Raw genomic sequence first — 27,378 nt, forward strand, 5'->3', positions numbered from 1 at the left:
CTTAGGATCACTTGAACCAATCAATACAAATACACCACACTGTTCAAGTAATAAAAGTAACAATACCCAGTGATAGAATATTAAAAAATCGTCTTGTGCCACTATGTCACAAACATTTTGAAGACATGGCACACTAAACTCGGAGCTGCGGCTGGAGGGCATCTGGACACGCTTGGACGTTGATGTGATGACGTCACATGCATGTGTGATGTCAACACATTGATGTCCATGCATACGCGGAGGCCCTCCAGGTGGGTCCCTGTACTTGCTAACCCTGGGAGGAGAGGTGTAGAGAGGAGAGGCGTCGGCTGACTGCCTACAGGACGTGCCTCTCGTCGTGAGAGGCACATCCTATAGGTAGTCAGCTGGCGCCTCTCCTCTTCACCAGCATCTCTCAGAACACCCTGAATCTTGCTGCAGCACACAGTTTGTGATACATTGTCTTATGCCAAGGATTGGGATTCATAATAATCTGATAGAACATTAGGATGAAGGAAACAGAGACATTTATCAGCTCTTGGACAACCATGAAAAGCTCCTCTGGATGGTCTACTGCCTTGTCTAGACAAGTAGTAAAATAGGATTGTTTGGCCTCTGCAGCTGCACACCTGTATCAAGTAAAGACCCAAATAACATAATTGTAGATCACCAAGACTGCCTAGTGAGTCTCCACCTCCCATTCCATTCTCCGCAATTCCCTCTTATTGCCTGAAGGGTGGCTGTATACAAGGAGCAATACAACAATTTGAAATAAAATAAGAATACTTCAGTATAATCTTACATCATCCAAAAATTTAACATACCTTTAATTCCGACTGATGGTGCACCTGCTGCTACAGCTGCCAGAGCATATTCAATTTGGACAAGTTTACCAGATGGGCTAGAATAAGAACAAACCTTTTTTTATAAAGACATTTTGAATGAATTTGATCATATTAGACTGCATCTGTATTCTGCAAATACTTCTACAACTAAGTAGTATGTTTTCTTTATCAGTTTTTACTTGTTTTCAATGACATGTTAAGTAATAGTGCTCTAAATCTTAATACCCAATGTATCTGCTTACAATAAACATGTCAATTTCCATAAATATTGTAGCCTTCAATGAGACTACATGACATATAATTAAAACCATAATGGATAGCGCTAGTCGACACCTATCTCTGCTGTTGAACTGGAGAAAACAGCACGGAAAGTACCAGATTGAGATCCTAGGCTGGTACTGACAGATGAACCGGAGAACGAAGCAATTTCGCTGCCCACAAGAAACGAATTACATCTTCTACGACTTGTGAAAACTTGCAGCAGCCAATCAGCCAGCGGCCTCGAATGGAGCAGGAGGGCAGGAAGATCGCTCCTGCTCCGTGCACTGGCTGGCTACCAGGGACTCGAAAGGTACATGAGGGAGGTGGGAGTGAGATGTGGTTGTCAATTTCGGCAGGCACAGGAGGCAGAAGAGATTCCTCCTGTCCCGTCCACCATGAAGCTGCCGAGGAGTCAGGGGGTGTGCGGGGGGTTTTGGATTCGACCAGGATGGGAGACAGGGGGGAATCCCTCATGTTCCAGTCCACCGCTGGACCACAAGGTCTTGTGGCAGGTCCTATGGAGGCCTGCAACAGGTTCGGGAGGGGGCAGGTAGGCGAAGGCCCAAATATAAGCCAAGGCCCCCATTTTTTTGTCCCATATCTTGGCTTATATTCGAGTATATATGGTATATTCCTGCTAAGCAAAAGCTACCAGATGAACAAGGAGTTGATCATCTAGTACCTTGAGAATTAGATTTGACTGCCTTTTTGGAGGATTCCCAAGACAAGATACAGACAAGATCCACTATTTTGGTAACTTAGCCTAATGAAGGTGATAAATCTTTGATAATGAAGTTATACTTTAAAAAGAAAGATGAGAATTTCTGTGGAGCTAGGGTAATGATATTGCCTGATGTAGCCAGAACAACCCAACTCAGACAGGTCTTTTTGGCTTCAAAGTCTAGAGTGGTTACTTTGAATGCTATCTTCTTTTTAAAATTTCCTTGTAAATGTTTAATTTCCAGAATAATAATTATATTTGTTTGGGATCCACTTCAATTAGAATAGTTCACTTCACTGGCTCCCTATCCACCATCGCATACAGTTCAAGCTCCTACTGCTGACCTACAAGTGTGTTCATTCTGCTGCCCCTCAATATCTCTCCTTGTTTCTTTCTCCTTATGCATCTCCTACAGAACTCTGTTCCTCAGATAAGTCACTTTTTTATTTATTTATCAATTTCAAATTACAAATCAAGTATCGACTTGTACAGAAAGATAAAGTTAAACCAATAAAGAATATTCAAGTTAACATCAAACAGGAAATAGGAAAATTACTACAGCTTAACTTCAGCTCAAGTCTACAATTAGGATCCAAGGTATAAAATGCAAGAAATAAGGAAATTTAACAAACTAAATCACTATATAAAAGAAAAACAGGCCCATTTGGCCGAGACAGAATAACAAATAATCAATACAGCCCTCATATTTCCCCTTCAACCTGGGGTGCTGTAGACAGGAATGTTGTCAGCTGGCTTGGATCAAAGAAAACATATTGTTTCATAGGTTATTGTATCACACATTTACATGGAAAATAAAAACTACACTCTTCAAGAAATCCCTTAATAAAGCTTAATACCATGATAAAGCTTAACCCCCCTCTTACCATCCCCTCCCTAACCCCAGATCCTACTTTTCCCTCTCTTGGAAACCTTCTCTGATCTAATGTTGTAACCCTTCTTCCATAACTCTTTTTGTAATCCGCTTTGAACCGAAAGGTAATGGCGAAATAGAAATCTGTAATGTAATGTAATGACGGAGAAAAAAGGTCGCCCAGATAAGTCACTCTTAACGTTACCCTTCTCCTCCACTGCCAATTCCAGACCTTGTTCTTTTCATCTAGCTGCCCCCTATGCCTGGAATAAATTACCCGAGTTTGTCCGCCAAGCCCCTCCCCTTCCCTTGTTTAAAAGCAGACTGAAACCCACCTTTTTGATATAGACTTCAATCCTTAACCCTACTCCTCAGCCCTCCAACCCAGCCTGCTGATTAACCATCCTCCTTAATTGTAATCATGACATCCTGTTTGTCTGTTTTGGCTGGAACTGTTTGCTTCTTTGTGACTCTACAGCGCTGCCTACATCTGAAATAATTAATAGTAGTAGATTGGACCCCTCTGTGCGGTCATCCAACAGCAACAATGTACAAAAGTAAAAGTGAAACTGCAGCCCTCCAGCTTGGAAAGATCTCACCCTGCTCCTCTCCTCCCCACCCTCTCTAGAATACGCGCAAAAGGGATGCTTAAAAATTTATTTTAAAAAAGAGGGAAAATGATTGTAGAAGAGAGAATCGGGGGGGGGGGAGGGCTCAGCGTTTCCCATCGCCCCAGGAACCAGTGACTCAGCAAAGCTCCCATCAGCCCCTCGGCATTCATTGCCCTCTTCCTTGTTCCCTCTGGGTATCCGAGCAAGAATTCAAACGCCCGAATCTGAAGCTCAAACCCGAACCCTACATCACGTCCCTCACCTGAAAGTGGTTAACGAGAAGCTGTAGCCACGCTCCGCCATGTTTCACTTCTTAGCACACCACTACCCACCAGATTCACGGGGCGGGCTCCGCTGACACGCGCAGCCGGTGCCGCTACTGATTGGAAGGGAGAAGGAGGAACGCACTCCCGTCGAGGCACGCTGGGAATTGTAGTCTACTTTGCGCCTTTGGGAAAACCGACTCTGTACGGCACGTAGATAGAAGAACTACGATTCCCACACGTACGAGTGGACTGCTTCAACGGGGGAGACCGTAGAGGAGAATTACAGGTTTTCACTCTCAGGAGAAACTCCGGAAATTCTCGTTTATCTTAAATGTCCCTTGAGAAAAGAGAAAGCCGTTATAGTCCAACGTTCTCTCCCCGCCTACTATTATTGCTAAAGCTCTAATCGAGAGCGTCAGTAGGCGTGCGCCCATAGAGAGTGCGGAAGATGGCGCGTGTTGTGGTGTGGAAGCCCCAATGGCAGGGGATTGGGCTTCTCGTGCCTTTCTTGCGCCGGTGTTGGGCGCGTGCAGAGCTGAGGATGGTTCAGGCACTCGGGCTGTATCAGCCCTGGGGTAAGCTGGGGAGGCGAGTCAGGCGTACTTGGCGGGGCTTATTTACGTGCATACGTAAATAAGAGATTGCTGCAGTGTGATCCTCTCAATATATATTTCAGTGTGTCTGTTAAATCATTTGTAATGTGTTCTAGGCGTATGCAGCAACTGTATCTAGAAAAATGTTTTAAAAATATCTATATAGATAGGCAAAATGTGGAATAATTTTTTTTCATCTGATGTGATAGTTCTGGAAAAGATTTGGGCCCCGATCCTCAAAAGCTTGACGTGCAAGTAAGGCTGACTGTAGCCAATCTTATGTGCAAGGTAAGAACATAAGAGTTGTCATACTGGGACAGACTGAAAGTCCATCAAGTCTAGTATCCTGTTTCCAACAGTGGCCAAACCAGGTCAAAAGTACCTGCAAGATCCCAAAGGAGTAAAAAAATTTATGTTGCTTATTCTAGCAATTAAGCAGTGGATTTCCCTAAGTCCATCTCAATAATGGCTTATGGACTTTTGTTTTAGGAAATTGTCCAAACATTTTTTAAACCCTGTTATGCTAACTGCTTTCACCACATTCTCCAGCAATTAATTCTGGAGTTTAATTACATATTGAGTGAAGAAATATTTTTTCAGTTTGTTTTAAATTTACTACTTAGTATCTTCGTGGCATGTCTCCTCATTCTAGTATTTTTGGAAAGAACATAAGCAGTGCCTCCGCCGGGTCAGACCACAGGTCCATCCTGCCCAGCAGTCTGCTCCCGCGGCGGCCCAAAACAGGTCAAGACCTGTCTGAATCATCAGAAGGGGCTCCCTTGCCACCTTGGTTTCCCATTTAAGTCCTGCCTTCCTATCGAAGTCCTAGCCCTCCGGTCTTGCACATGCACGACCAGGTTAGTTTATACTCATTACCTGATTTACTTCCTATACTTGTGTTATATCCCAGCTCCTCCCTCAGTATCCCACGATCCCTTTATCCCTCAGGAATCCATCCAATCCCTGTTTGAATCCTTGTACCGTATTCTGCCTGATCACTTCCTCCGGTAGCGCATTCCAAGTGTCCACGACCCTCTGGGTGAAAAAAAACTTCCTTGCATTTGTTTTGAACCTGTCTCCCTTCAGTTTCTCAGAATGCCCCCTCGTATTTGCTGTCCCCTTCAGTCTGAAGAATCTGTCCCTATACACCTTCTCTAAGCATTTCACATCTACCCTTTCCTGGCCACTCATTATTTTATAGACCTCTATCATATCTTCCCTGAACTGTCTCTTCTCCAACTCAGTCTCCGATGCACAAAAGGGTTCTTGGGGAGGGGGTAGCCATCAAGAATCCTATGCAAATGCATTACAGGAGCTTATTAGTATTGAAATGAGCATTCCATATAATATACAGCAGGCAACACACACCTTGCAGAGGTCAAAATTTTCTGGCAGATCTGGAGCTGTCAATAGCTTGAATTTTGCTTTAATAGTTGCTGTTTGTGCATGTTTATCCAACAGCTGCATCCAAATTGCACAGTGAAAAAAATCCTTCCAAACTTACCACAGCAAAAGAGGCTTCAGCTATGGCTGAAAAAATGTTTTTGTTCCCCCGCCCCCTCCTCTTGTTGCTGCTGCTAACCAGAGATCTGTGAGCATAGCCTTGTACACAAAAGCTGTGCCTCTCTCTTTCATCAAGGTATTCAGTACAAATAGTATACATATAATTTGCATTCTATTTGTGCTGAGCTCTGTGCATCCTTCCCTGTGGGTTAGAGCATAAATTCTCAGTATGCACTCTGTGGTATGTGTACCCTAGGAGCACACAAAAACTCTGCAGAAGGTATTGAGTATACAGTACATCTTCCTCATTTCCCTGCTTCTGCTTCTCCAGACCAGCAATATAAATGACAAAGCAATCTAAAGCAGTCATTGGGCTACAATGTCCGTTCAAGTGCTTTTGGCTGTGCTGGTTCCCTGCCCATTTTTGTCACAGTATGTGCATGCAGACTGCGACCTTGCATCTCCTTTAAGTTGGTGGTTTTTTTTCTGCTGCTGCTGTTCTGGAAAAGTAGCTGTAGTGGTTGGGGGAACAAGATATAACAATATCCATACTGAGTCAGACCAATGGTCCATTTAACCCAGTATCCTGTTTCCAACAGTGGACAATCCAATCACAAGTACTTAGCAAAAACCCAAATAATAGTACCATTCCATTCTATTGTTTCCAGGGCAAGCATTGGCTCCCACCTTGTCTACCTCAATAGCAGGCTATAGATTTTACTCCAGGAACTTGTACAAACCTTTTTTTTTTTTAAACTCTGATATGCTGCTAATTGCTATAACCACATCCTCTGGCAAAGCGTTCCAGAGCTTAACTATTCTTTGATGGAAAAAGTATTTCCTCCTATTTGTTTTAAAAGTATTTCCATGCAATTTCATTGAATGTCCCCTGGTCTTTGTACTTTTTGGAAGAGTGAAAAATCAATTCATTTTCACCTGTTCTACACCACCTGGGATTTTGTAGACCTCAATCCTAACTCCCCTCAGCCATCTCTTTTCAAAGTTGAAAAGCCCTAAGCTCTTTAGGTTCCTTTTACGAAGGCGCGTTAGCGGTTTAACGCATGCAGTAGTGCACGCTAAACCGCCGGATGCGCTATCTGCTACCACCTCCTCTTGAGCAGGCGGTATTTTTCGGCTAGCGCAAGGGTTAGCGCATGATTAAAAATCGCGTACGCTAAAGCCAAGGAGCCCTTAGCCTTCCCTCATACAAGAGGAGTTCTATCCTTTTTATCATTTTGGTCACTCTTCTTTGAACCTTTTCTAATTCTGCTATATCTTTTTGAGATACAATGATTAGAACAGAACACAGTACTCAAGGTGAGCTTGCATCATGCAGCAGTACAGAGATGTTATAATGTTCTTGGTCTTCTTTATCATTTCTTTTCTAATAATTCCTAGTATCCTGTTTGCTTTTTTGGCTACTGCCGTACACAAGGCAGAAGATTTCAGTATAGCTTCTACAGTGACACCCAGATCTTTTTCTTAGGTGCTGACTCTTGCAGTGTCTGATTTGATAGCTCCAAGTAACTAGAAGATTCAAGGATAGGCATGAGAAGTACTCCTGGGGGGGGGGGGAATTCTGTGCAGTGCAGAATTCTGCTTGAAGTGCTGGCTTTGGGTCTGAATCCCCCTCCCTCAAATCATGTGGCAGGAGAAAGAGGACTTGAACTGCTACATGTCAGGTCACTTCTGCCGACTTAGACTAGATTGTTTAAATGAACTACTTGGGCCACCCTGCAGTCCATCTAAACCAGGGGTGTCCAACCTTTTGGCTTCCCTGGGCCGCATTGGCTGAAAAAAATGTTTCTGGGGCTTCAAAACTTCCAAACGTAGCAGCAAGACAGAGGAGGGAGCCGGCAAGACAGTAAACACCCAGGGGCAGCAGAGTAAAATACTGCATCGCCCTTGAGCAGGGCCGCACAAAATACTTCACTGGGCCGCAGGTTGGACACCCCTGATCTAAACATTTAGGTCTAAGCCAGTGGTCTCAAACTCAAACCCTTTGCAGGGCCACCTTTTGGGTCTGTAGGTACTTGGAGGGCCTCAAAAAAAATAGTTAATATCTTATTAAAGAAATGACAATTTTGCATGAGGTAAAACTCTTTATAGATTATAAATCTTTCCTTTTGGCTAAGTCTTAATAATAATATTGTCATTTATGGCTAAAGAGACATATGATCAAGAAACGGTTTTATTTTACTTTTGTGATTACGATAAACATACCGAGGGCCTCAAAATAGTACCTGGCGGGCCACATGTTTGAGACCACTGGTCTAAGCAGAGGAAGTGGAAGTGACCTGGTGTGCAGCGGTTAACCTCCTCCTCTTGCGTGCAGTCTTTGAGATGGGGAGAGAGTAACTGATGTACTGTGATGGAGAGGGAACACAGCGCAAATGAGTGTGCTGAGGAAAGGGGTCAGACCAATGTGACAGTATCCATGGGGAGGGTGGGAGGAAAGGGGCAAAGCAAGGTGACAGTGTACTCGGTTTGGGGAGTGCAGTGAGTGTGTGCCATAGAGATGGGGAGGCAAGAAAAACAGAAGGGGCTAGAGAAAACAGAGTGTACAATAGGGATTAGAGGAGAGATAGCTGAGAGTTTATCACTTGTGAGGGTAGAAATTAAGCTTGAGGGTATCCCATGGGGAGTGTAGGAGAGAGATTCAGTGATAGCTGGGCAGAAGAAAAAATTCTAAGTGTGCCTGGGGGAGGAAGAATTGGGGGGAGTACTGCATGCCAAAGAACAATTTGGGGGCAGAATTAAGTGTCTTATTGGAAGAGAGAACTGCAGTTGGACGGAGAGATGAACGGGGGAATGTTGGTAGCACTTGTAACTTAATGAAACGCCTCTGATCTGTCTCCATGCCCCCCCTCTTTTGACTCACAGGTACAAAATGTATGTTAACTTGTAATTGATTCTAATTAGCCCAAATAATTGCTTGTTAAAATGCCAATTAGCACAAATTAGCCTGTTCAGTTAAATTGCGCATGTAAATCAGGTAAGTGCCCAAACTTGCGTGCACAATTTTCAGCACATTTTATAGAATTAGGAGGTACAGTATATGTAAATTGGGAGGTTCACAAAATGCATGATCAAAACTTCAAAAAAGGAGTTAATAGGTTTCAGGTTTCTATTCATATTTGATGGATCGCTTATTCGATTTACTAAGCGATAACAATTTCATAAAAGTGGGTTACACTACTATCAAAAGAAAAGCTGCAAAAAGCAGTGGACACAAAATTAAGATCTCTGGTAAAATCAAAGTGATAACAACGCACTAGGCTTATTTGGGGGGAAACGCGATGCTACTATTTATCACTTATAGCACTGAAAGGCCTATGCAACGAAGTATTTTGTTACATTTAGTAGATAGTCCCTACTCAGAAGAGCTTACAAGCTAACAAACATGATAAAGTCGGCTCAGGGGGGATATAATAGAGTGAAATCGGTAGATGTCTCAATATGGCAATTCTGATGTTCTAATCTGGAAAAGAACTCCAAAAGAAAAGTGCCTAAACAGCTGGAGAAATTGGAATAGGTAACATGTGAAATACCAGTGGAAATAAAGGATTTCCCCAATGAATATGCATGAGATCTATTTGTATGCACTGCTTCAATGCATATTCATTGGGGAAATCCTGAAAACCCGATTGGATTCCGGCCCTCGAGGACTGGAGTTGCCCATGTCTGCTATAAAGGTTCAAAGCGATTTACAATTAATCAAGTGCCCATACAAATATGTGTGTGTTGGGGGGTGGCATACAGAAGAAGTCACTACAGCATCCAACAATTCAAACTCTCCCTTCAGTGAAAGGAATCAAAGGAGTCGAGAATTTCAGTCAATCCTTGGGTTTCAAATTTTCTCAACTATGGAACGAACTTCCTCTTATTTTAAAGGGTCCTGGTCCTTTTCAACTTTTTCGTAAATCTTTAAAAACTATTCTATTTGCTAAACACTTCGGAAATATTAATATTTTCTGACTGTTGCTTTTCTCAGTATTTTTTTTAGTTATTGTTAACCAAGTCGAGCTCCTTTCTGGCTGAAGACCCGGTATACAAAGCTAAGTTTTAGTTTTTAGTTTAGCAATTTATTGTCAAAGAAGAGTGTATGCGAAATATGGGGAGCTTGCGGGATTATAGAAGCCAGAGCTTGGATAATCCTGGGAAGTCAAAAGGATCTTGTTGAAAGGTGATTTTTGTAAAGAAATGTTTTCAATTTTCTTTTAAAACCCAGGTAGTTAGTTTGATCTTGTGTCTGCCTCCTTTTGGTGAGGGATGGATCATCTTGGAGGTGTTGATCTAGTGGATGAGACTTGGAGTTCGGAGAAAATATGACTTTTTGCATCCGCTGAGCTGGAGTGGCGTATCTGGTACAGAATGCAGGATATTTTGAAGTATTTTCTGGGTGCTATAGATAACCAGTGCAGCTTATAGAGGTACAGTAGTCAAATATTTTCTTAAGTGGAAAATCAGTCTGATTGAAGTGTTTTGTATTAACGGCCATCTGTATAGTTGTTCGATACTTAGGCCTGCGTATAATGAATTGCAGTAATCCAGTTGTGATAGGATGAACATTTGCACCATGGTAGCAAAAGGGTACTCGTAGAAGAAGGCCCTGATCAGTCGCAGCCTTTTCATGCAGTAGTAGATAAGTGGAGTCAAGCTTTTGAGTTATGACACTGTTCCAGTGGTTGATCATTTCGATGGGGTGTTAGGTGAGTAGTGACAGTGGACCAGAATTGATTGGGTCTATTTTGCCTCTATGGAGAGTTAGCTTCTTAGGGATATAATGGGAAGAGCTTCCCATATAGAGATTGATGGAGAAGGAGAGTTAGTGGTCCGACGAAAGAACTAGTGCTCATTTGATCATAGAGGTAATAAATTGAGTTGATAACTATGAAGTCAAGTGTGTGTCCTTTTTTACATGTAGGGCTTGGTTGGCTTAGGGTGAGGTGGCAGTTTTTGAAGTCTATAGTTGCAGGATTGTCAGGTGATTGTAGCGGTAAGTTTATGTCTCCTATAAGTATCAATCATGTGAATTGGCAGGTGAGGCTTGAGATAATTTCTTGCAGTTTCTTACTGTGTAGCAACCATAGTTCTGGTGGCCTATAGATAAGTAGCAGACCTATAAAGCTGGTGAGATGTTTTCATCCTGTAAGACACATTTCATGTACTTGAGGTCCTGTTGAATGGACGAGTCAATCAGTGAAATGTGAAAGGAGTTTTATTAGATCAGAGCTAGACCGCCGCCTCTTTTGGCTTGTCTAGGGCCATGAAGAGCGCTGTATCCTTTGGGGCAGAGGTGGGAGAGTTCCAAACTATCCTTCTCTTTCAGTCAGTTAAAAATGAGGTCAGCTGGAAGAGTGACCCCAGAAGATAGCTACCCACTCTGCCATCTATATATATATAAAATCAGATGTATCTGTGTCTGTGTGTGTGTTTGTATGTGTATTGCCTTCTCTTTAACTTGTTCCCCTTTAGAAACCAGTCATCAGAATGCTAATTTCTAACTCGATCCTCAGATGCACCACTCCACGTTCAAACTTATTTCATTACGTTAAGCTTGATGTGCATTATCTTCACCGGATCAACTTTGTATATTAATTAATCATTTTTTAATTTTAAACTTTTTATATTTTAGTTCTTTAATAAATCTTTATTGTTGTGGTCTCTGTTAGGGACTTTCTTTTGCCAAAATGTTTCACTACAAAAAGCTTTTTCAAGGCTGGGTCCATGTGTGGAAACATAAAGTTTTAGCAAAATACACATCACCCAATATACTTGTAAAATACTATTATCTCTTAATAAATTCTTTACCTAATAATCACACCGCCATTAGTCTCGACCACTCTATCCAGTAGATGAAGATGGCGGCGGTTTGGTTAACTCCCCTTTTCATACCTCACACGCCAAATCAGCTGAGTGAGACGTGGCAAACGTACTGACATCATCACTCAAAATTTACTCGCTGAGCAGCGGAGGAAACTTACGGCTCCTTTTATCAAGCCGCGCTAGCAGTTTAACGTGCGTTAAACCGCCGGCCGTGCTAGCCACGCGCATGATGAAATGTCGCGTGCGTTAACCCCGCTAGCGTGGCTTGATAAAAGGAGCCCTTAGTTTTAACACACTATTGCTTTACTGGAGGACAAAGAACTCCCCAAAAGATAAATACAGGAAAACTTCCAATGTTATACTGCTGCATTATGGAAACTTAAATCTTGATAAATCATAACTCCTAGAATTAGATCAGAGAGCCCCATTCTAGTTCTTCATTTAATCCGTGGGGAGCTACCGTATTCAACCGGTAGATCCAGTGTTTCTCTCTAAAGTTTAAAATTTCTTCAATCTTCCCTCCCATGTATATTATCGATAATCCTCCACCTAATATCACTGATGTCATGTTTTTTCAACAGCCAGCCAGTGTTGCACAATCGGTGCGAATATACAATAGAAGGGGAAGAATGGCGCGACTCTCAAACTAAAATTACCATTATTAATAATAGTGTTGGGAGGGAGGGTGGGTTAGGGGTTTATATATATATATATATATATATATATATATATATATATATATATATATATATATATATATATATATATCAATTGTTATTGTTTTGATGGATTTATCAAGTGTTGTTTCTGAGACTATGTATGATTTTTCTTGTACACTTGTTGAATGATTAAAAAGGAATAAAGAATTTAAAAAAAATAATAATATATTTTTATGTCGCCATACCGGGGAGGTTCTAAGTGGCTCACAACACAAGAAATAATACAAACAATTCCGTAAAAAAATATCCTGGTAAAATACAGCAAGGAAACTATACATACATTTCAATAATGCATCAGAATAAAAAGCAGACCATATAGATAAAGCAAAAGAAAACACTACATGTAAAATGGCAGGGTTTTTATATATATATATATATATATATATATATATATTATAATTTGCCCCTGCAAGATGGTATATGTTTGGCATACAATACGCCCAATACATCTGAGATGAAATGTGCATAAGTCTCGTATTAACACTGAGAACACACAAGCACCGATTGTGCAACACATCAAACTTAATGTAATGAAATAAGTTTGAACGTGGAGTGGTGCATCTGAGGATCGAGTTAGATATTAGCATTCTGATGACTTGTTTCTAAAGGGGAACGAGTTAAAGAGAAGGTCATTTATGAATGAATGTTTATAGAATTTATAGAATAAGAGTGCTGTAACATCGATTGTATGTGTGTTACAGCATAACTCTGAAACGCATGGACATATTTCAACCAAACTTTGTATACATATCACTTACTATGTGGGGGAAAATACTGTGGGGGTGGGAAGGGGGTGTCTAATACTCCATAGTTTTTGGGCTCGCTGAGATGATACTCCTGATGCCGTTTAAGTCCAAGTTCAGCCCCATAGAGAGGGACATTCCTGTGGGACATGTAGGGGTGGGACATTTTGGGATAAATAAATATCCGGGCAATGCCGGGTAATCAGCTAGTGTTGAAATAAATATGCTGGAATCAAGGGGAGCCACTCGTGCTAGCAGATCCAGAAGCATGGGTGAAGCCATCCATCCGTCTGCTGGAGATAGAGTATACTGGATGTGGAAGGAGCATGCCATCCAAGATATAGGGATCACCAATCTGCTATCCTCTATCTCTGCCTGCTGGTGGGTAGATTTAACCCATGCATCTGGATTTGTCTGCTGCTGACAACAGGGGTGACTACCTAAGTTAAAACTGACATCAGAAGTAAAAAGCATAAAATTAGTAAGATTGTAAAATGCACAAAGGGATTATCTGTTGATACTATACTATGAAGTTGGGTCTGGTTGGCTCTGGGATATTGACCACTTGTATTATTAACTGATTTAGTTAGGTAAGAGGCCCATTATCCAACCACCAACCTATTCTATGGAATAATGTTCTTGAGTATGGATAACAAACACAAAGATCCTTATTTGGGGGAAAAAAAAGTTTTTATCCTGATTTGATTTATGTATTTTAGTTGACATTTTGTCAAATTGTCAGTTGCCCTGTTTGTGATTCCAGTAATTGATCAAAGTGTACAGTTCTGGCTGCCTTGTTAAGCAGACTGGATGACCTGTGCAGATCTTTATCTGCTGTCATCTATTCTGTTACTATGATGATGTTGCATTTACCATAGGCAGGGGATGGGAGGGCCACAGAGGCCATGGCCCTGCTAATATTTTGTCCAACACGGTATCAGCAATTAGAAACTTGAGTTTAGGACTGGAAATTAGTTTTTGTCCCCTCCTACTAAAAAGATCTCTCTTCCCTTGCCATTCATCTATTTGGTTTGTCACAGTTAGGCATTTTCTGCTATTAAAACGTAGTCTTATGTTTTCTTTCTTTCTTGCCAGATCCAGCTTTAGTGGTTCAAGCTCCGGTCACTCTTCCTGATCTGGCACTGGGTGATACTGAAATAGATGAAGCACCTAGCTTTTTAGATAGTATCTTTTGGATGGCAGCTCCTAAGAAAAGGCGCACAATCGAAGTGAACCGCTGCAGGAGAAGAAATCCCAACAAGCTGATTAAAGTCAAGGTAACCTTCCAGTTTCGTGTAATTGACTTAAATTTGCAGGTTATCCCCTTCTATAAGTTTTAACTGATGTTCTTTGTAGACCAGAAATTAAGACTTGTACACTTTTTATGACTTTTTACTAAGTACTGTGTTATAACACCTGTATATAATAAGCATATTGCCCTTTTATGGAAAGATGAACCCCTAGCTGTAGTATCAGTAAACTACCATTTGAGGTCACCGGTGCTATTTTAGATTACAGTGGCAGCAAGGGGAGGCGCATCCTGTCATCGCTACTGCCCTGAGCATTGACCACAAACAATTTACAAATGGTAGGCTCGGGGGGTCCTTCAGGAGGGTAGGGAGCTTAGGATTTGTTGATAGGTTTCATGGAGGGGCCTTGAGTGGATATTTTGGGGTTCACTTGGTGGGGGGAGGGCTGGCACCTACATTTAGACAGCCAGTGCCAGCCCTCTTCTGCAGGCAGTGTTAGCCCTTTACTATGGGATTAGGGTTGTCCAGAAAAACCTAAAGTTGGAAAAACTGAGCATATTGAAGTTTTTCCCATTAATTTGTGCTTGATCAGAAAATAATGTTTTTAAAATGTTTTAAAGCCCACCCTGAAGTCGCTCAAAGTCACTGATTACATAAAGCTCTATTTTTCTTTAAAGTTGCTATTATTTTTGCTTAATGGAGTAAATGTTTTGGTATTACAGCTATAACTTTTAAGTTTTCACACTTAGCAATGATACATTGATAAAAAGACATTTTTGCAAAAAATCTAGCAGTATTGTATTAAATTAATCTTCAGTATCTGCACTTTATTGTGGAAAATAACAGAAATTTAACATACTTTGCTAATAGCTAAACACTTTGGTGTAGTCATCTACCAATGGCATTCCAAACACTCAAGCATTCAATGTTTTCTTGAGATAGTCAGGACAAAGCCTGTGGGGCTTTGTTGCAAGGAGTTGGACAGCATTGTAGGCTTTATCCTGACTATCTCAAGATGACTTTGAGGGCCTGATTCTGGAAACAGTCAGTGCCTGCTGTGGTAGGTGCTTGCAAAATGGGTGCCTATCGCATGTCAATCACTGGCAGGTGCTGCGTCCAGAATAGTGCCTGATTTTTGTACAAATGCCTTAAATGTAGGCCAGTGTTTTACAGGCTTACATTTAAGGCAGTGGTCTCGAAGTCAAACCCTTCGCAGGGCCACATTTTGGATTTGTAGATACTTGGAGGGCCACAGAAAAAATAGGGGTCCTTTTACCCCGATTTAGCATGCGCTAAATGCTAACGCGTCCATTAGATTCTATGGATGCGATAGTGTTTAGCGAGCGCTAAATCGGTTAGCGCGCCTTCGTAAAAGGACCCCTAACTATTTTTCCTGCGGCCCTCCAAGTACCTACAAATCCAAAATGTGGATTATCAGAAGCAATTAAGTAAAGATTTATAAACTAAATCTTTCCTTAATTGTGTCTGATAATTTCAGCTCTACACAACATGCAGAAAGTGAAAAAGTATCAACAGCTCTCACCTCCTCCAGCACCGGACACACGCACAAGCTGCACTGCCTCTAACCATTGCTCCAAGCTACACGTTCTGGAACATTGCCCGCCTCACTGCTGTAACCTCACGCAAGAGCTTTCCTGCATCTGCACGCGATTGGACTCCACCTCACAATCGCGTACAAATGCAGGAAAGTGCTTGCGTGAGGTTACAGCGACCCCCGGACACTTGTGGAGTGGACAACGAGGGCCTCAAAATAGTATCTGGCGGGCCGCGAGTTTGAGACCGCTGATTTAAGGCATATGACTCGTGCCTACTAATGCCTACAGATGCTTAAGGCTACTTACACCTACCGCCACCTACAGTTGGGATGCCATTTTGAGAATTGGACCTTAAGTTGCCATACAACTTATTTTGAGGAACTGGAAAAACTGGGACCGGTTAAATTATTATTTCTAGTGGGAATCTTTATGCCGCACTTTAAACTGGAACGTATGATTGCCTTACAACTGGGAGGTGAGGTACTTGACTGGTTCCGAGAATTCCTTACGACCCGCACCTATCAAGTACGCTTCAACAGCAACCTCTCTAAAACATGGAGAAACCCATCAGGCGTTCCACAGGGGTCTCCACTATCCCCGCTACTCTTCAACGTCTATATATCTTCACTAGGCACGCAGCTGGCCCAGAGGGGTATAAAAGTATTCAGCTATGCGGATGACTTCACAATCATTATCCCGTTTAATACATCTCCCTCCGAAATCATCCCCACAGCAACAGAGGCTCTAAACCTGATGGAACAATGGACCTCAGAATTCAGACTGAAGCTCAATTCAGACAAAACCAAATTCTTTATAGCCTCGCCACACCCACATATCACGACAAAATTACTATGCATTAACAATCTTAACTACCCCATTCAACCAACAATGAAGGTTCTGGGGGTAATACTGGACCAAGGTCTAACCATGAAAGACCACGTGGACTCCCTGGCCAAAAAAGGGTTTTTTACTCTATGGAAACTCAGGTCCATTAGAGCATACTTCGACGCATCAGCATTCAGAATTCTAGTACAATCCCTAATACTAAGCCACCTCGATTATTGCAACATTACCCATCTGGCAATCTCCCAAAAGCAAATGCAGAGACTACAACTGATACAAAATGCAGCAGTCAGGCTGATTTTCGGGCTGAAAAAGTCCGATCACATAACCCCTTCCTACCGACTCCTGCACTGGCTGCCAATGGAGGCACGCACGAAGTTCAAGCTGGGATGTCTCTGCTTCAAGGTATTATCTGGTCTAGCCCCTAAATACATAACAGACCTCTTCTCATTCCCAACCAGCAGACCTGAGAGAAGAGCACACCTGAAATTTGTCTCCCCACCGGCTAGAGGATGCAAATATAAGAGATACCATCAACAACTTCTATCGTATCAAGCAGCCTTATGGGGCAAAGACTTAGAAAAACTAATTACACACACAAACAACTATGGAGAATTTAGGAAACACCTAAAAACATACCTGTTCTCGAAATACCTAGGTAACGAATCAGGACAATAGTCCCCTTCGTAATCCCCCCAAATCTGATCTTGTAAACTGTCAACCCCTAATCAATAACTATGAATGCTCCAATCAATTTACGGAATTTTTCTAATTCATTGCAAACCGCATGGAACTTCACGGTCCTGCAGTATATAAACTGTTGTTACTATTACTAATGCTTTTACTATCAGATGTACACTGCTATACTCTGTAAATCGCTGCCGGCGCAGTTTCTCTTTATTGTGAACCGCTTAGAAGTCGCAAGATTGTTGGCAGTATATAAGAATAAAGTTATTATTATTATTATTATAGAAAATTTAAGGATGGTTGGGAACCATTGACAAAATTCTGTAAGGAGTGATTATTGATTTTGCCCTTTGATTATACAAGTGGGGAAATACCGTTAATTTAATTTATTGTTGATTGCAATTTTGTGTGTATATAAAAGGTGTGGGAAGAGACATGTATTTGTTGTGAAATATAATTTGATTGAACTTAAGTGCTGTTTAAAGTGTAAAATGTCTGTATAATATGTTGCACTTATTGTTAGCGTTAAAATGAATAAAGATATTAAAAAAAAAAAAAAAAAAAGAATTGGGCCTTGAATGCTTTAGTGTTTGGAATGTCTTTGGTAGATGACTACACCAAAGTGTATGCGTTTAGCTGTTAGCGAAGTATGTTAAATTTCTGTTATTTTCCACAATAAAGTGCAGATATTGAAGGTTTATTTAATAAAATACTACTAGATTTTTTTTTTTTGCATAAAATGTTTTCATATCAATGTATCATTGCTGATTGTGAAAACATAAAGTTATAGCTATAGTATAATACTAAGAAATTTGTTCCATTAAGTAAAAATAGCAATTTTTTAAGAAAAATGGAGCTCTATGTAATCAGTGGCTTTGAACGACCCCAGGATAGGCTTTAAAACATTTAAAAATATATTTTTTCTGATAAAACACAATCAGACTCATAGGAAAAACTTCAATCCGCACAGTTTTTCCAACTTTAGGTTTTTCTGGACAACCCTACTAATGGGATTCAGCAACCTGTAGTATAGAGATTCTGCAGGTTGGTAGCCCCTGAAAACTCAAGGCGCAGTGAAGGCTCGCCTTTTACTCCACCTTGATAATTTCCCCCTCCAGAGATCAGAGTTAAGAAGGAGCAGCAGCAAATTTAGGCCATTCATCTAGTACAACTAAATTATTTCTAGAGCAGTGTTCTTCAACCTTTTTACACCTATGGACTGGCGGAAATAAAATAATTATTTCGTGGACCGGCAAACTAATAAGACTGAAATTTTTAAAAACCCCATTGCCGCCCCATCCCCGCGAGCTCGATCCCATTAACCATCTGATCCCATCCGCACAAGCCTCAAATAGTTATGATTTTATATTGAATATATTTTATTAAAGTATAAAAAGAAACAATATTCTGTACAATTGTCATTTTATAAATATAAATAATACAGGGCAAGGATCAACAAAACCCCTGTCTCCCCTCCCCTTCACATATATCCCATCTACTATCAAGAAAACTGAATAAGCCAAATTATTACAGAATGCTACACAAATATCATGCTAACAGAATACCACAGTCACACATGGCAGGAATGGTGTTAGGGGAGTGGAACTAGGGCAACTGCCTCCTGGTCAGAGAGAGCCCTAAGCCAGCTGGAAGCTAAAGACGCACTGCCTGGGCTTTGCACTCCCCAGTTATGTCTAATATCAGCTCTAGCAGGATACATATTTTAAATCTGATATATTCTAATCACAAGATAGAAATAAAATTATTTTTTTCTACCTTTTGTCGTCTCTGGTTTCTGCTTTCATCTTCTTTTCACTCTCTTCCATCCAGCGTCTGCCCTCTGTCTCTTCAATCCAGCATCTGCCTCTTCCATCCACTGTCTGCCCTCTACCCCTCCCCCTTCCATATGGTATCTGCGTTCTTTCTATGCCCCTCTCTCCTACACCAGATCTAGCATCTTTGTCCCTCTTTCCTTATTTTTCATCTGATCCCCCCTTCCCAGCATCAATCTCTTTCTACTTTGTCATTCCTCTGTCTCTCCCCTTTCCCTCATCTGATCTCTCCATTCCATCCTGACTCCTTCCCCTCCTCTAATCTCCCTGCCAGCTGTTTCCTTCCAATGTTCCTCCTCCCCCGTCCAGCAGTACCTTCTCCCTTTCTTCCTCCCCTTATCCAACAGTAATTCTCATCCCTTCCCCTTCTCCCCTGTCAGCAGTAGCCCCTTCCCCTCCCTTGTCCAGGAGTACCCCTTCTCCCTTTCCTCCTCCTCTTATCCAACAGTAATTCTCATCCCTTCCCCTTCTCCCCTGTCAGCAGTAGCCCCTTCCCCTCCCTTATCCAGGAGTAACCCTTCTCCCTTTCCTCCTCCTCCTCTTATCCAACAGTAATTCTCATCCCTTCCCCTTCTCCCCTGTCAGCAGTAGCCCCTTCCCCTCCCTTGTCCAGGAGTACCCCTTCTCCCTTTCCTCCTCTTATCCAACAGTAATTCTCATCCCTTCCCCTTCTCCCCTGTCAGCAGTAGCCCCTTTCCCTCCCTTGTCCAGGAGTACCCCTTCTCCCTTTCCTCCTCCTCTTATCCAACAGTAACTCTCGTCCCTTCCCTTCCCCTTCTCCCCTGTCAGCAGTAGCCCCTTCCCCTCCCTTTTCCAGGAGTACCCCTTCTCCCTTTCCTCCTCCTCTTATCCAACAGTAACTCTTGTCTCTTCCCTTTCCCTTCTCCCCTGTCAGCAGTAGCCCCTTCCCCTCCCTTGTCCAGAAGTACCCCTTCTCTCTTTCCTCCTCCTCTTATCCAACAATAACTCTCATCCCTTCCCTTTCCCTTCTCCCCTGTCAGCAGTAGCCCTTTCCCCTCCCTTGTCCAGGAGCACCCCTACTCCCTTCCCTCTCCAGCAAATGTTTCCTCTATGTAGGCTAGCGGCAGCTTTGTGTGCTTTTAACTTCGGCACACAGCTGCCCCTAAACAGTATTTTAGCCGCGGTTTCATGAGGCAGCCTCGGGGCCTTTGGTAGGCCGGCCCACTTTGATGATGCGATGTGGGCCGGCCTATCAAAGGCCCCGAGGCTGCCTCATGAAACCGCGCTAAAATACTGCCTAGGGGCAGCTGTGTGCCGAAGTTAAAAGCACACAAAGCTGCCCCTGCTTGTCTGGGGGTGCGGAGACATACGCGGCAGGAGTAGGAAGTGGAAGGCAGGAGTGTCGGCATAGCGACGGCAACAGGAAGTTGCATGTCAGCTGACGCCGGCACTTTTTGCTGTGGCTGGGGACCCGAATCCTTCGCGGACCGGCAACATTTTTTTGCGGACCGGCGGTTGAAGAACTGTGTTCTAGAGTGTTACCAGACGTATGCAGCACTGTATAGAGTCACAAAGGAGACAGTCTCTGTTTGAGTGAGCTTACAATCTAATGAAGACAGACAAACAGGATGACAGGGTAGGGGTTACAGTTAGAGGGGAGGGCTAAATTGCTGGCTAGGGTGGTGAGCATTGCCAAGAAATCACAGTAAATGAATGAATAGTAGATAATCTGGCCGATGTCTGAAGGGGGGGGTCCCCTTTTTCCAACCACTGAGCCAAAACAGCTTTTTTAACAGTAACCCGGATGGGCAGACTAGATGGGCCATTTGGCTTTTATCTGCCATCATGTTTCTATGTTTTGGGTTTTAATTAAGTAAAATCTGTTTATTCAGTAAACACTGGAACAATATTGCACCCTTTTTTTAGTGCTTGTATTTTTGGGGAGGGTTGTCCTTTGTTTTGCCCATTTTGTTTCCGTTTTCTGCTTTTTCTCACTCTCGGTCTCCCTTATTTTGCTCTTTCGTCCCTCTAGTTTCTTCCTCCCCAAATCTGTGTAGTCTCTTCACTCAGCTCTTCCTTCCTTCCTTTTCCCCATCTCAATGCTTTAGTCTAGGCTCTGCTCTTTCTGTACTAGTCCAAGTCCCTTCTGCAACTCAGCAGCAGTGAGGCTGATCTAGCCTAAAGTTTTCACTGGCAGCCAAACTTTAGATATCCAGATGCTTGGGAAAGTAACTTCCTGTAGCCAGGCTAGATATGAGTAGGGTGACAAGGTTACCCATTCCAGAAGGGAGACTTTTTGGCCAGTCCTGGTTTTAAAATTACATCCCAAAGCAATGCAGTATTTGTAGTCAGTGTTGCAGGTCCCATAATGCACCAAGATGAAGTGGCAGAAATCCAGGACTGGCCAAAAAGTCTCCCTTCTGGAATGGGTAACCTGGTCACCCTCGCTAGCTGTGTGGAATGTGAAGCTCAGAATGAAGAGGCCGAGTGTGTGTGGAAGAGTGTTTTATAGTTTGGGAGTTTTGCCTTACAGATATTGAATTCCACTCCACCAAGTCCTCCTAAGAGGTCTGGTTTTCAGGATAGATAAACTATGCAAATTTAACCTTCCTTATGGAGTAAATGTAAGCAAGTATCTCAAATGTTCATTATGGAAATCCAAAGAGCTGGACCTGCTTATGGTATTTGAGGATCAGACTTGCTAACATGGCTTCGGATAGAAATTAATTCCTTTTAATGCACTTTGCTGGGGGTTATTTTCAGCATCCTGTGGCACAATTCATTCTGAAATTGTATTTTGGTTTTTATTTTTCATTCAACTTTCCTTGCCAGTTTTAAATGAGGTCTCGGAATGAGGTTTCTAGATCAGGTTCTTTCATCTCTTGGTACAGTGAGTACAGAATATTTCAGGAGGCTGTGATAAATGACTACTGATGTCATTAGTTATTCAGACCCTAAAATAATTTGTCACATAGAAGAAAGGGAAAGTGGCATATAAGGTACAAGAGTACTGTGATAAAATCGGTAGAAAGTGCTAAGATCATGTTACTTTTTATGAGTTGCTGCCATTTTGATATACTGTTGTAATAAAAAGGCATCCCAAGGGAATTAACATGCATTGCTTTTTACAGGAAGACAGCAGTCAGATGTGCTATAGATACTATTTAACAAACCACAGTACATTAAAACGTTCATTGTGCATGCAGTTATTATATTGCTTCTTGATGTGATCCATCTTAACTACCAACATATAAATGTGTGCCTAAAATGTTTGTCCCCTTTTGTGCCAAACGGTTTTTCCCCTAGTTTTATCAAATATTGTACCATCCTAAATCTGAGACGTTTTTGTTTTCTGTGCAAAAATGATCATAGATAAAAAGGCATTTTCATATCTACTGGTACATCCTGTACTTCAGGCAACAGAATCTAATAAAGTTTATTGTATTTACTTTTCTTTTTTCGTACAGCTATTTCCCAACTGCTTAAAAAATAAATGAAGGTGAAGAAGGGCCCTTCAGGACTGCAAGGGCTGCCTTCGCCTTCACCTCCACCACCACCATACTCAGTTTTTGCATCCCAACAGGCTAGTTGCAGGATCTGCAGCATTGTTGGTCCTTGTGTTGGTACTCAGCAGGTAAATAGGAACCTGTGGTATCCATGGTCCACCTGCTTGTACATAGGAACATAAGAGTTGTTATACTAGGATAGACCGAAGGTCCATAAAGACCAGTATCCTACTTCCGCACCTTCAAAAAGTTATGAAAAGGATGGAGTCAGTCCAGAGGAAGGCTACGAAAATGGTGTGTAGTCTTCCTGATAAGGTGTATGGGGACAGACTTAAAGATGTCAATCTGTCTACTTGGAGGAAAGGCAGGAGAGGGGAAATATGATAGAGATGTTTAAATACCTATGTAATATAAATGTGCATGAGTCGAGTCTCTTTCATAAGAACATAAGAAACGCCCTCACCGGATCAGACCGAGGTCCATCTAGTCCGATGATCTGCACACGCGGCGGCCCATTTAGGTACTCCTTTTTGGAGACCCGGATTTACCGTATCCCTCAATATGATATGCAAGAAGGTGTGCATCCAACTTGCGTTTGAATCCCAGAACAGTAATCTCCCCCACAACCTCCTCCGGGAGGAAACTCTGCAATGAGAAAACTCTGCAATGAGAGGGCATAGGATGAAGTTAAGAGGTGATAGGCTCCGGAGTAATTTGAGGAAATACTTTTTTACGGAAAGGGTGGTAGATGCTTGAAACAGTCTCCCGGAAGAGGTGGTGGAGACAGAGACTGTTTCTGAATTCAAGAGGGCCTGGGATAGGCATGTGGGATCTCTCAGAGAGAGAAAGAGATAATGGTTTTCTGTGGATGGGCAGACTAGATGGACCATTTGGCCTTTATCTGCTGTCATGTTTCTATGTTTCCAAAAGTGGCTAATCCAGGTCACTAATACCTGACAAGATTCCAAAGGAGTTCTTCCATTCTTCATTCTTGAAAGAGAGATATTGGGTCTATATCTCCTCCCTTATTCCCTGCAGGGAGAAGGGGTAAGATCTGCAGGCCTCTCATTCAAGCTCCCTAAATAGTAAATCTCAACTAGAGTGACGCGTGAACAAAGATTCATCCCTGTCTCCTCACTGTCCCCGCAATCTTAATTTTCTTCCCTGCATCCCCCCCAGAAACAGAGATGATTTTATGCAAAAAAATTTTTATGTTCAATAATTTTTATTAATTTCAAATTCAAATAAGAATAAGAGAGTACAGTAAAAGTACAAGCATAATATTAAGCGAACCAACACTAGTGTATAATGTATCAAATAGTGTACCATAAAAAACTAACATATGGAAAGAGATATCAGCGGAATATTTGCATACAGTACAATACCTTTCTTTCTGTGACTAAAGCAGTCTTCCCATTGTCTGGGTCCTACCCACTAGTTATACTAGAAACAGGGATGACATGGTTACTTGCACAAGAGGGAAGACTGAAGAAGTGCAAATGAATGTTTTTGAACTCTGATGTCCAGATATTTTTAACCATCTTTTCTAGTTTTTGGATATGAATGTAGAATTCGGGGGGGGGAGGAGAAGCAGAAAAGTATTAGAATTAACCTTCTGAGCACATCTGACATGCGCTGCCCCCTCTCCCCCCCAAAAAAAAAAAAAAAAAAATCTAAACTTTGAACTGTTTGTTCCTAGTTTGCCAATACCTTTATCTAGTCTTGCCTAGGATTATCATATTTTTCTACAGGAAAACCCAGACACATGACTCTGCCCAGTTTTGCCTCCAGCCCCGCTCCCACAAAGACTTCTCTCTTTTTCCAGTTGAGCTCCAGCCGCGCCTGGAGCATAAGCAGATGTGTGTGACATCATCTGTGCATGCTTAGAGGCCTCCAGATGCGGCCGGAGCTCGTCAGGGCTTTCCAAAACCCGGACAAATGTTAGGTTTTGGAAAGTCCGGACAGTCCTCTAGGATGTCTGGTAATCCTAGTCTTGCCCAAGCCAACTGAAAATGTTACTGCAAAATTTTGAATAACAAAGGAAATAAAATATATAACTTAAAAATACAGTACTTTGAAGTTAGAGAATTGTTTGTAATCTGTGTGAAGTGTGAATCTCTGTGTTCTATATGTGCTTTGCATGTGTGGTGATAACTTGGGATGGTGGGGTAGTTTGCAGGAGGTAAATAGCTATGGGGCAGGGGCAGTATATAGTAGATAAACTTTGTAGGTGGGGGCTTTGAGAGCCGGTGGGCAGTTTCGGGGGAGGAGGAGCTTGTAGGTGTAGTTTTTTTGGGGGTAGAGGTGGTTGTAAGAAAGCTAGTTTTTTGGGGTAGGGCAGCTTGTGCTGGGAGGAAGGAGTCTTCTAGGCGGTGCAGTTTTGAGAGGTAGAGAGTAGAGAATAGGGAGAAACAGTTATAAGTTAGAGAATTCTTCCTTTCTGTTTCACCACATGTAAGTTTTTGTGATAGAGAAACTGAAACTTCTCCCTCCAGAAATTGCTGATTATCTCTAGGTAATTGTCAACTAACACAATATTGTGGTTTGAGGCCTTGCTAAAAACAAAAGGAATTGACCCTAAAATATCCACAAAGAAGAAAATCCAGAGAAAACCAAAAAAACTCTGTGGAGTGACGATGTTCCCAAATGGACTTTATTTGAAAGTATCAAAGTTCCAAAGGTACACTAAAATCATCCACATAAAATAATTCCATCCACATAAAAGTGAATCATCCACATAAGAGCCTTAAAGGACCTAGTCCGCTAGGGATACAGGACCCAATACGGTCCGTATTTCGACAAAAAGTCTTCTTCAGGGGTCCCTGGGGGTCCTATAAAGGTGAGTACGTGGGAAACAATTGTGTGGTGAACCGGAAGTGAGACACTGCTTGATACTTTCAAATAAAGTCCATTTGGGAACATCGTCACTCCAGAGTTTTTTTAGTTCGAGGCCTTGCTGTCATGGTCAGTTTTCAGTCATTCCTAATACTGTTTCTTGTGTGTTATGTAAAAAAAATTTCTGATTCTTCATTTTCTTTCCCTTTTTTTTTTTTAAATTAAAGTACAACATTGATGTCTGTCCAGAGTGTGGCCATTTCAAACAGAAACATGTCCTTTGTGGCTTTTGCTATGAAAAGGTTCGCCTGGAGACTGCCAAAATTCGAGGTCAGATAAAAGCACAGGAAGGAGGACCATCCCAAGCTTCTACGATAGAGACACTTGTCCTCTACGAAGGGGAAAAGTCCTTAGAGGGAGGCGAAGGAAAAAGAATCGTAGAAAGACCACGGAAACGCCCACCATGGTTCACACTGAACTGATTGTGAAAATACTGCAATTAATCCTAACAAATGCAGTAGTGGATTCGGTTTAAGCATGAAAAAATGAACTAATATAAGCAAATAAAATTACATATTTTAAAAAATATCAGTAGTGTAATGTATTTGGTTCATGTAAAGGAAGCTGTCAGGCTAAATGTACTTTATTCAGTAGATACCTCTTTAAAAAGTGATCACTGTGTGTTTTGGACTTCATGTGAGATGTCAGTACATGACAACATTTAGCACAGATATGTCTAAAAAATGGCCTAAAGGGGCAGATAGCTGTTTTTCAAAACCCATTTTCTAGACGGATATCTATACTGTTCTTCTGCAGTTTGCCTAAATCTCAAGGGGGCTGTGGTGTATAATGAGGGCCTTCAGGGGATTTAGTGAATCTCCAGCTCTACTTTCTTATTTACGTTTTGCTTGATGCAGTTTTGATTTGTTGAGTAGGTAGCCTGCTTAACCAGTCAAACTCATCAAATAAAAAGTAAACCTCCCCCCAAAAACAGGGCTCGTAGGCTGGGGATTCTCCAAACTCCCTAAAGGCCCTGACAGTATTGATCTGGATTTGATTGGCTGAGCAGCATCTGACGATTGCCTACTCGACCAATCAAGTTCAGAGTAGTGCCCTCAGGGCCTTTAGGGGGTGGGGCAGATCTCCTGAAGGCCCTGCCCCTGACCACATGCTACTGCAAGGGAGCGTGATAGAGGTGTGGGTGGGACTAGGGTTGGCTTGTATGTTTTTCTGCAATAATCATACATTTAAGAATACGTCCAAGGCACAGTTTGGACCTGTTCTAATGATGAATAAGTGCCAAAAAGATGCCCAAACTGATCAGATGATCACTGATGAGCATGACGCTCCCATACTCCCCAGTGGTCACTGACCCCCCTCCCACTTCCCAGAGATGTAAATGAAACAGTACATACCTCTCTGTATGTCAGTTTCAGGTGTTATAGCCAGTCGTAGCAGTGCAATGACCTGCAGAGAAGGGGAACCAGGCCCATATCATACTCTACAACTACACTTGTGGTGGAAAGTGTGAGTCCACCAAAACCGACCGAATACCTACTGTACCTAGTTGGGTACTACTAAAACTGCTGGCCCCTCCCACATCCCAATGGCTTGTTTAGTGTGTTTTTCCTTTGGCCTTTTTTTTTTTTTTTTTTAATGGTTCAAAAAGATAGATGCACATCTGAAAAAAATGACCATTTTTGAAAAAACAAGCTAGACATTTTGCAGTTTGAAAATGGTCATATTCGCTTCTGGATTTTTGTGTGTCTTCTGCAAAATGACCAAATTGGGATTTGGATGTCATATTGAAAATGGCTTTCTGTATGACCTATCTATACCAATGTTCCCTCTAAGCTGCATGGCTACAAAGTCATATATCTTTTAGCAGGAGACTGCACAGCCATTCAGCCCCACTGCGCAGTCGGTGGAGTCGGGACCGGCACCCCTCCAGTATCACTTTTCTTCTT

The 27,378-nt window shown here is 42.0% G+C and overlaps 2 protein-coding genes across 3 annotated transcripts in view; one reads left to right on the top strand and one right to left on the bottom strand.

The window, feature by feature from the left end:
• Positions 1-3,736, bottom strand: part of PSMA2 (proteasome 20S subunit alpha 2) — a 32,921-nt gene extending 29,185 nt beyond the window's left edge. Inside the window, exons 1-2 of one of the 2 annotated variants that reach the window (XM_033930285.1) lie at positions 3,551-3,736; positions 804-880 (exon numbers count right to left, since the gene is read on the bottom strand). In XM_033930285.1, the coding sequence (XP_033786176.1) occupies positions 804-880; positions 3,551-3,591 (118 nt within the window). In that variant the 5' untranslated portion in view covers positions 3,592-3,736. Of the gene's footprint in view, positions 1-803; positions 881-2,882; positions 2,939-3,550 lie in introns of those variants that run through there. The other variant, XM_033930286.1, reaches the window with a different exon arrangement.
• An 87-nt stretch (positions 3,737-3,823) lies between these two features.
• On the top strand, positions 3,824-25,997 carry MRPL32 (mitochondrial ribosomal protein L32). Its single transcript, XM_033930287.1, has 3 exons — positions 3,824-4,129; positions 14,037-14,218; positions 25,639-25,997. The coding sequence occupies exons 1-3, from the start codon at positions 4,003-4,005 to the stop codon at positions 25,891-25,893; spliced, it is 564 nt and encodes a 187-aa protein (XP_033786178.1). The 5' UTR covers positions 3,824-4,002; the 3' UTR covers positions 25,894-25,997.
• The last annotated feature ends 1,381 nt before the right edge of the window (positions 25,998-27,378 follow it).

This window comes from Geotrypetes seraphini, chromosome 2 (assembly GCF_902459505.1).
Source record: "Geotrypetes seraphini chromosome 2, aGeoSer1.1, whole genome shotgun sequence".
Lineage (NCBI taxonomy): Eukaryota > Metazoa > Chordata > Amphibia > Gymnophiona > Dermophiidae > Geotrypetes > Geotrypetes seraphini.

Excerpts from the sequence above, each read along its gene's own strand:
- MRPL32 (XM_033930287.1), top strand. The coding sequence starts at position 4,003 with ATGGCGCGTGTTGTGGTGTGGAAGCCCCAATGGCAGGGGATTGGGCTT. Across the intron at positions 4,130-14,036 it reads CGGGCTGTATCAGCCCTGGG|ATCCAGCTTTAGTGGTTCAA; the intron begins GTAAGCTGGGGA and ends CTTTCTTGCCAG. Across the intron at positions 14,219-25,638 it reads ACAAGCTGATTAAAGTCAAG|TACAACATTGATGTCTGTCC; the intron begins GTAACCTTCCAG and ends TTTAAATTAAAG.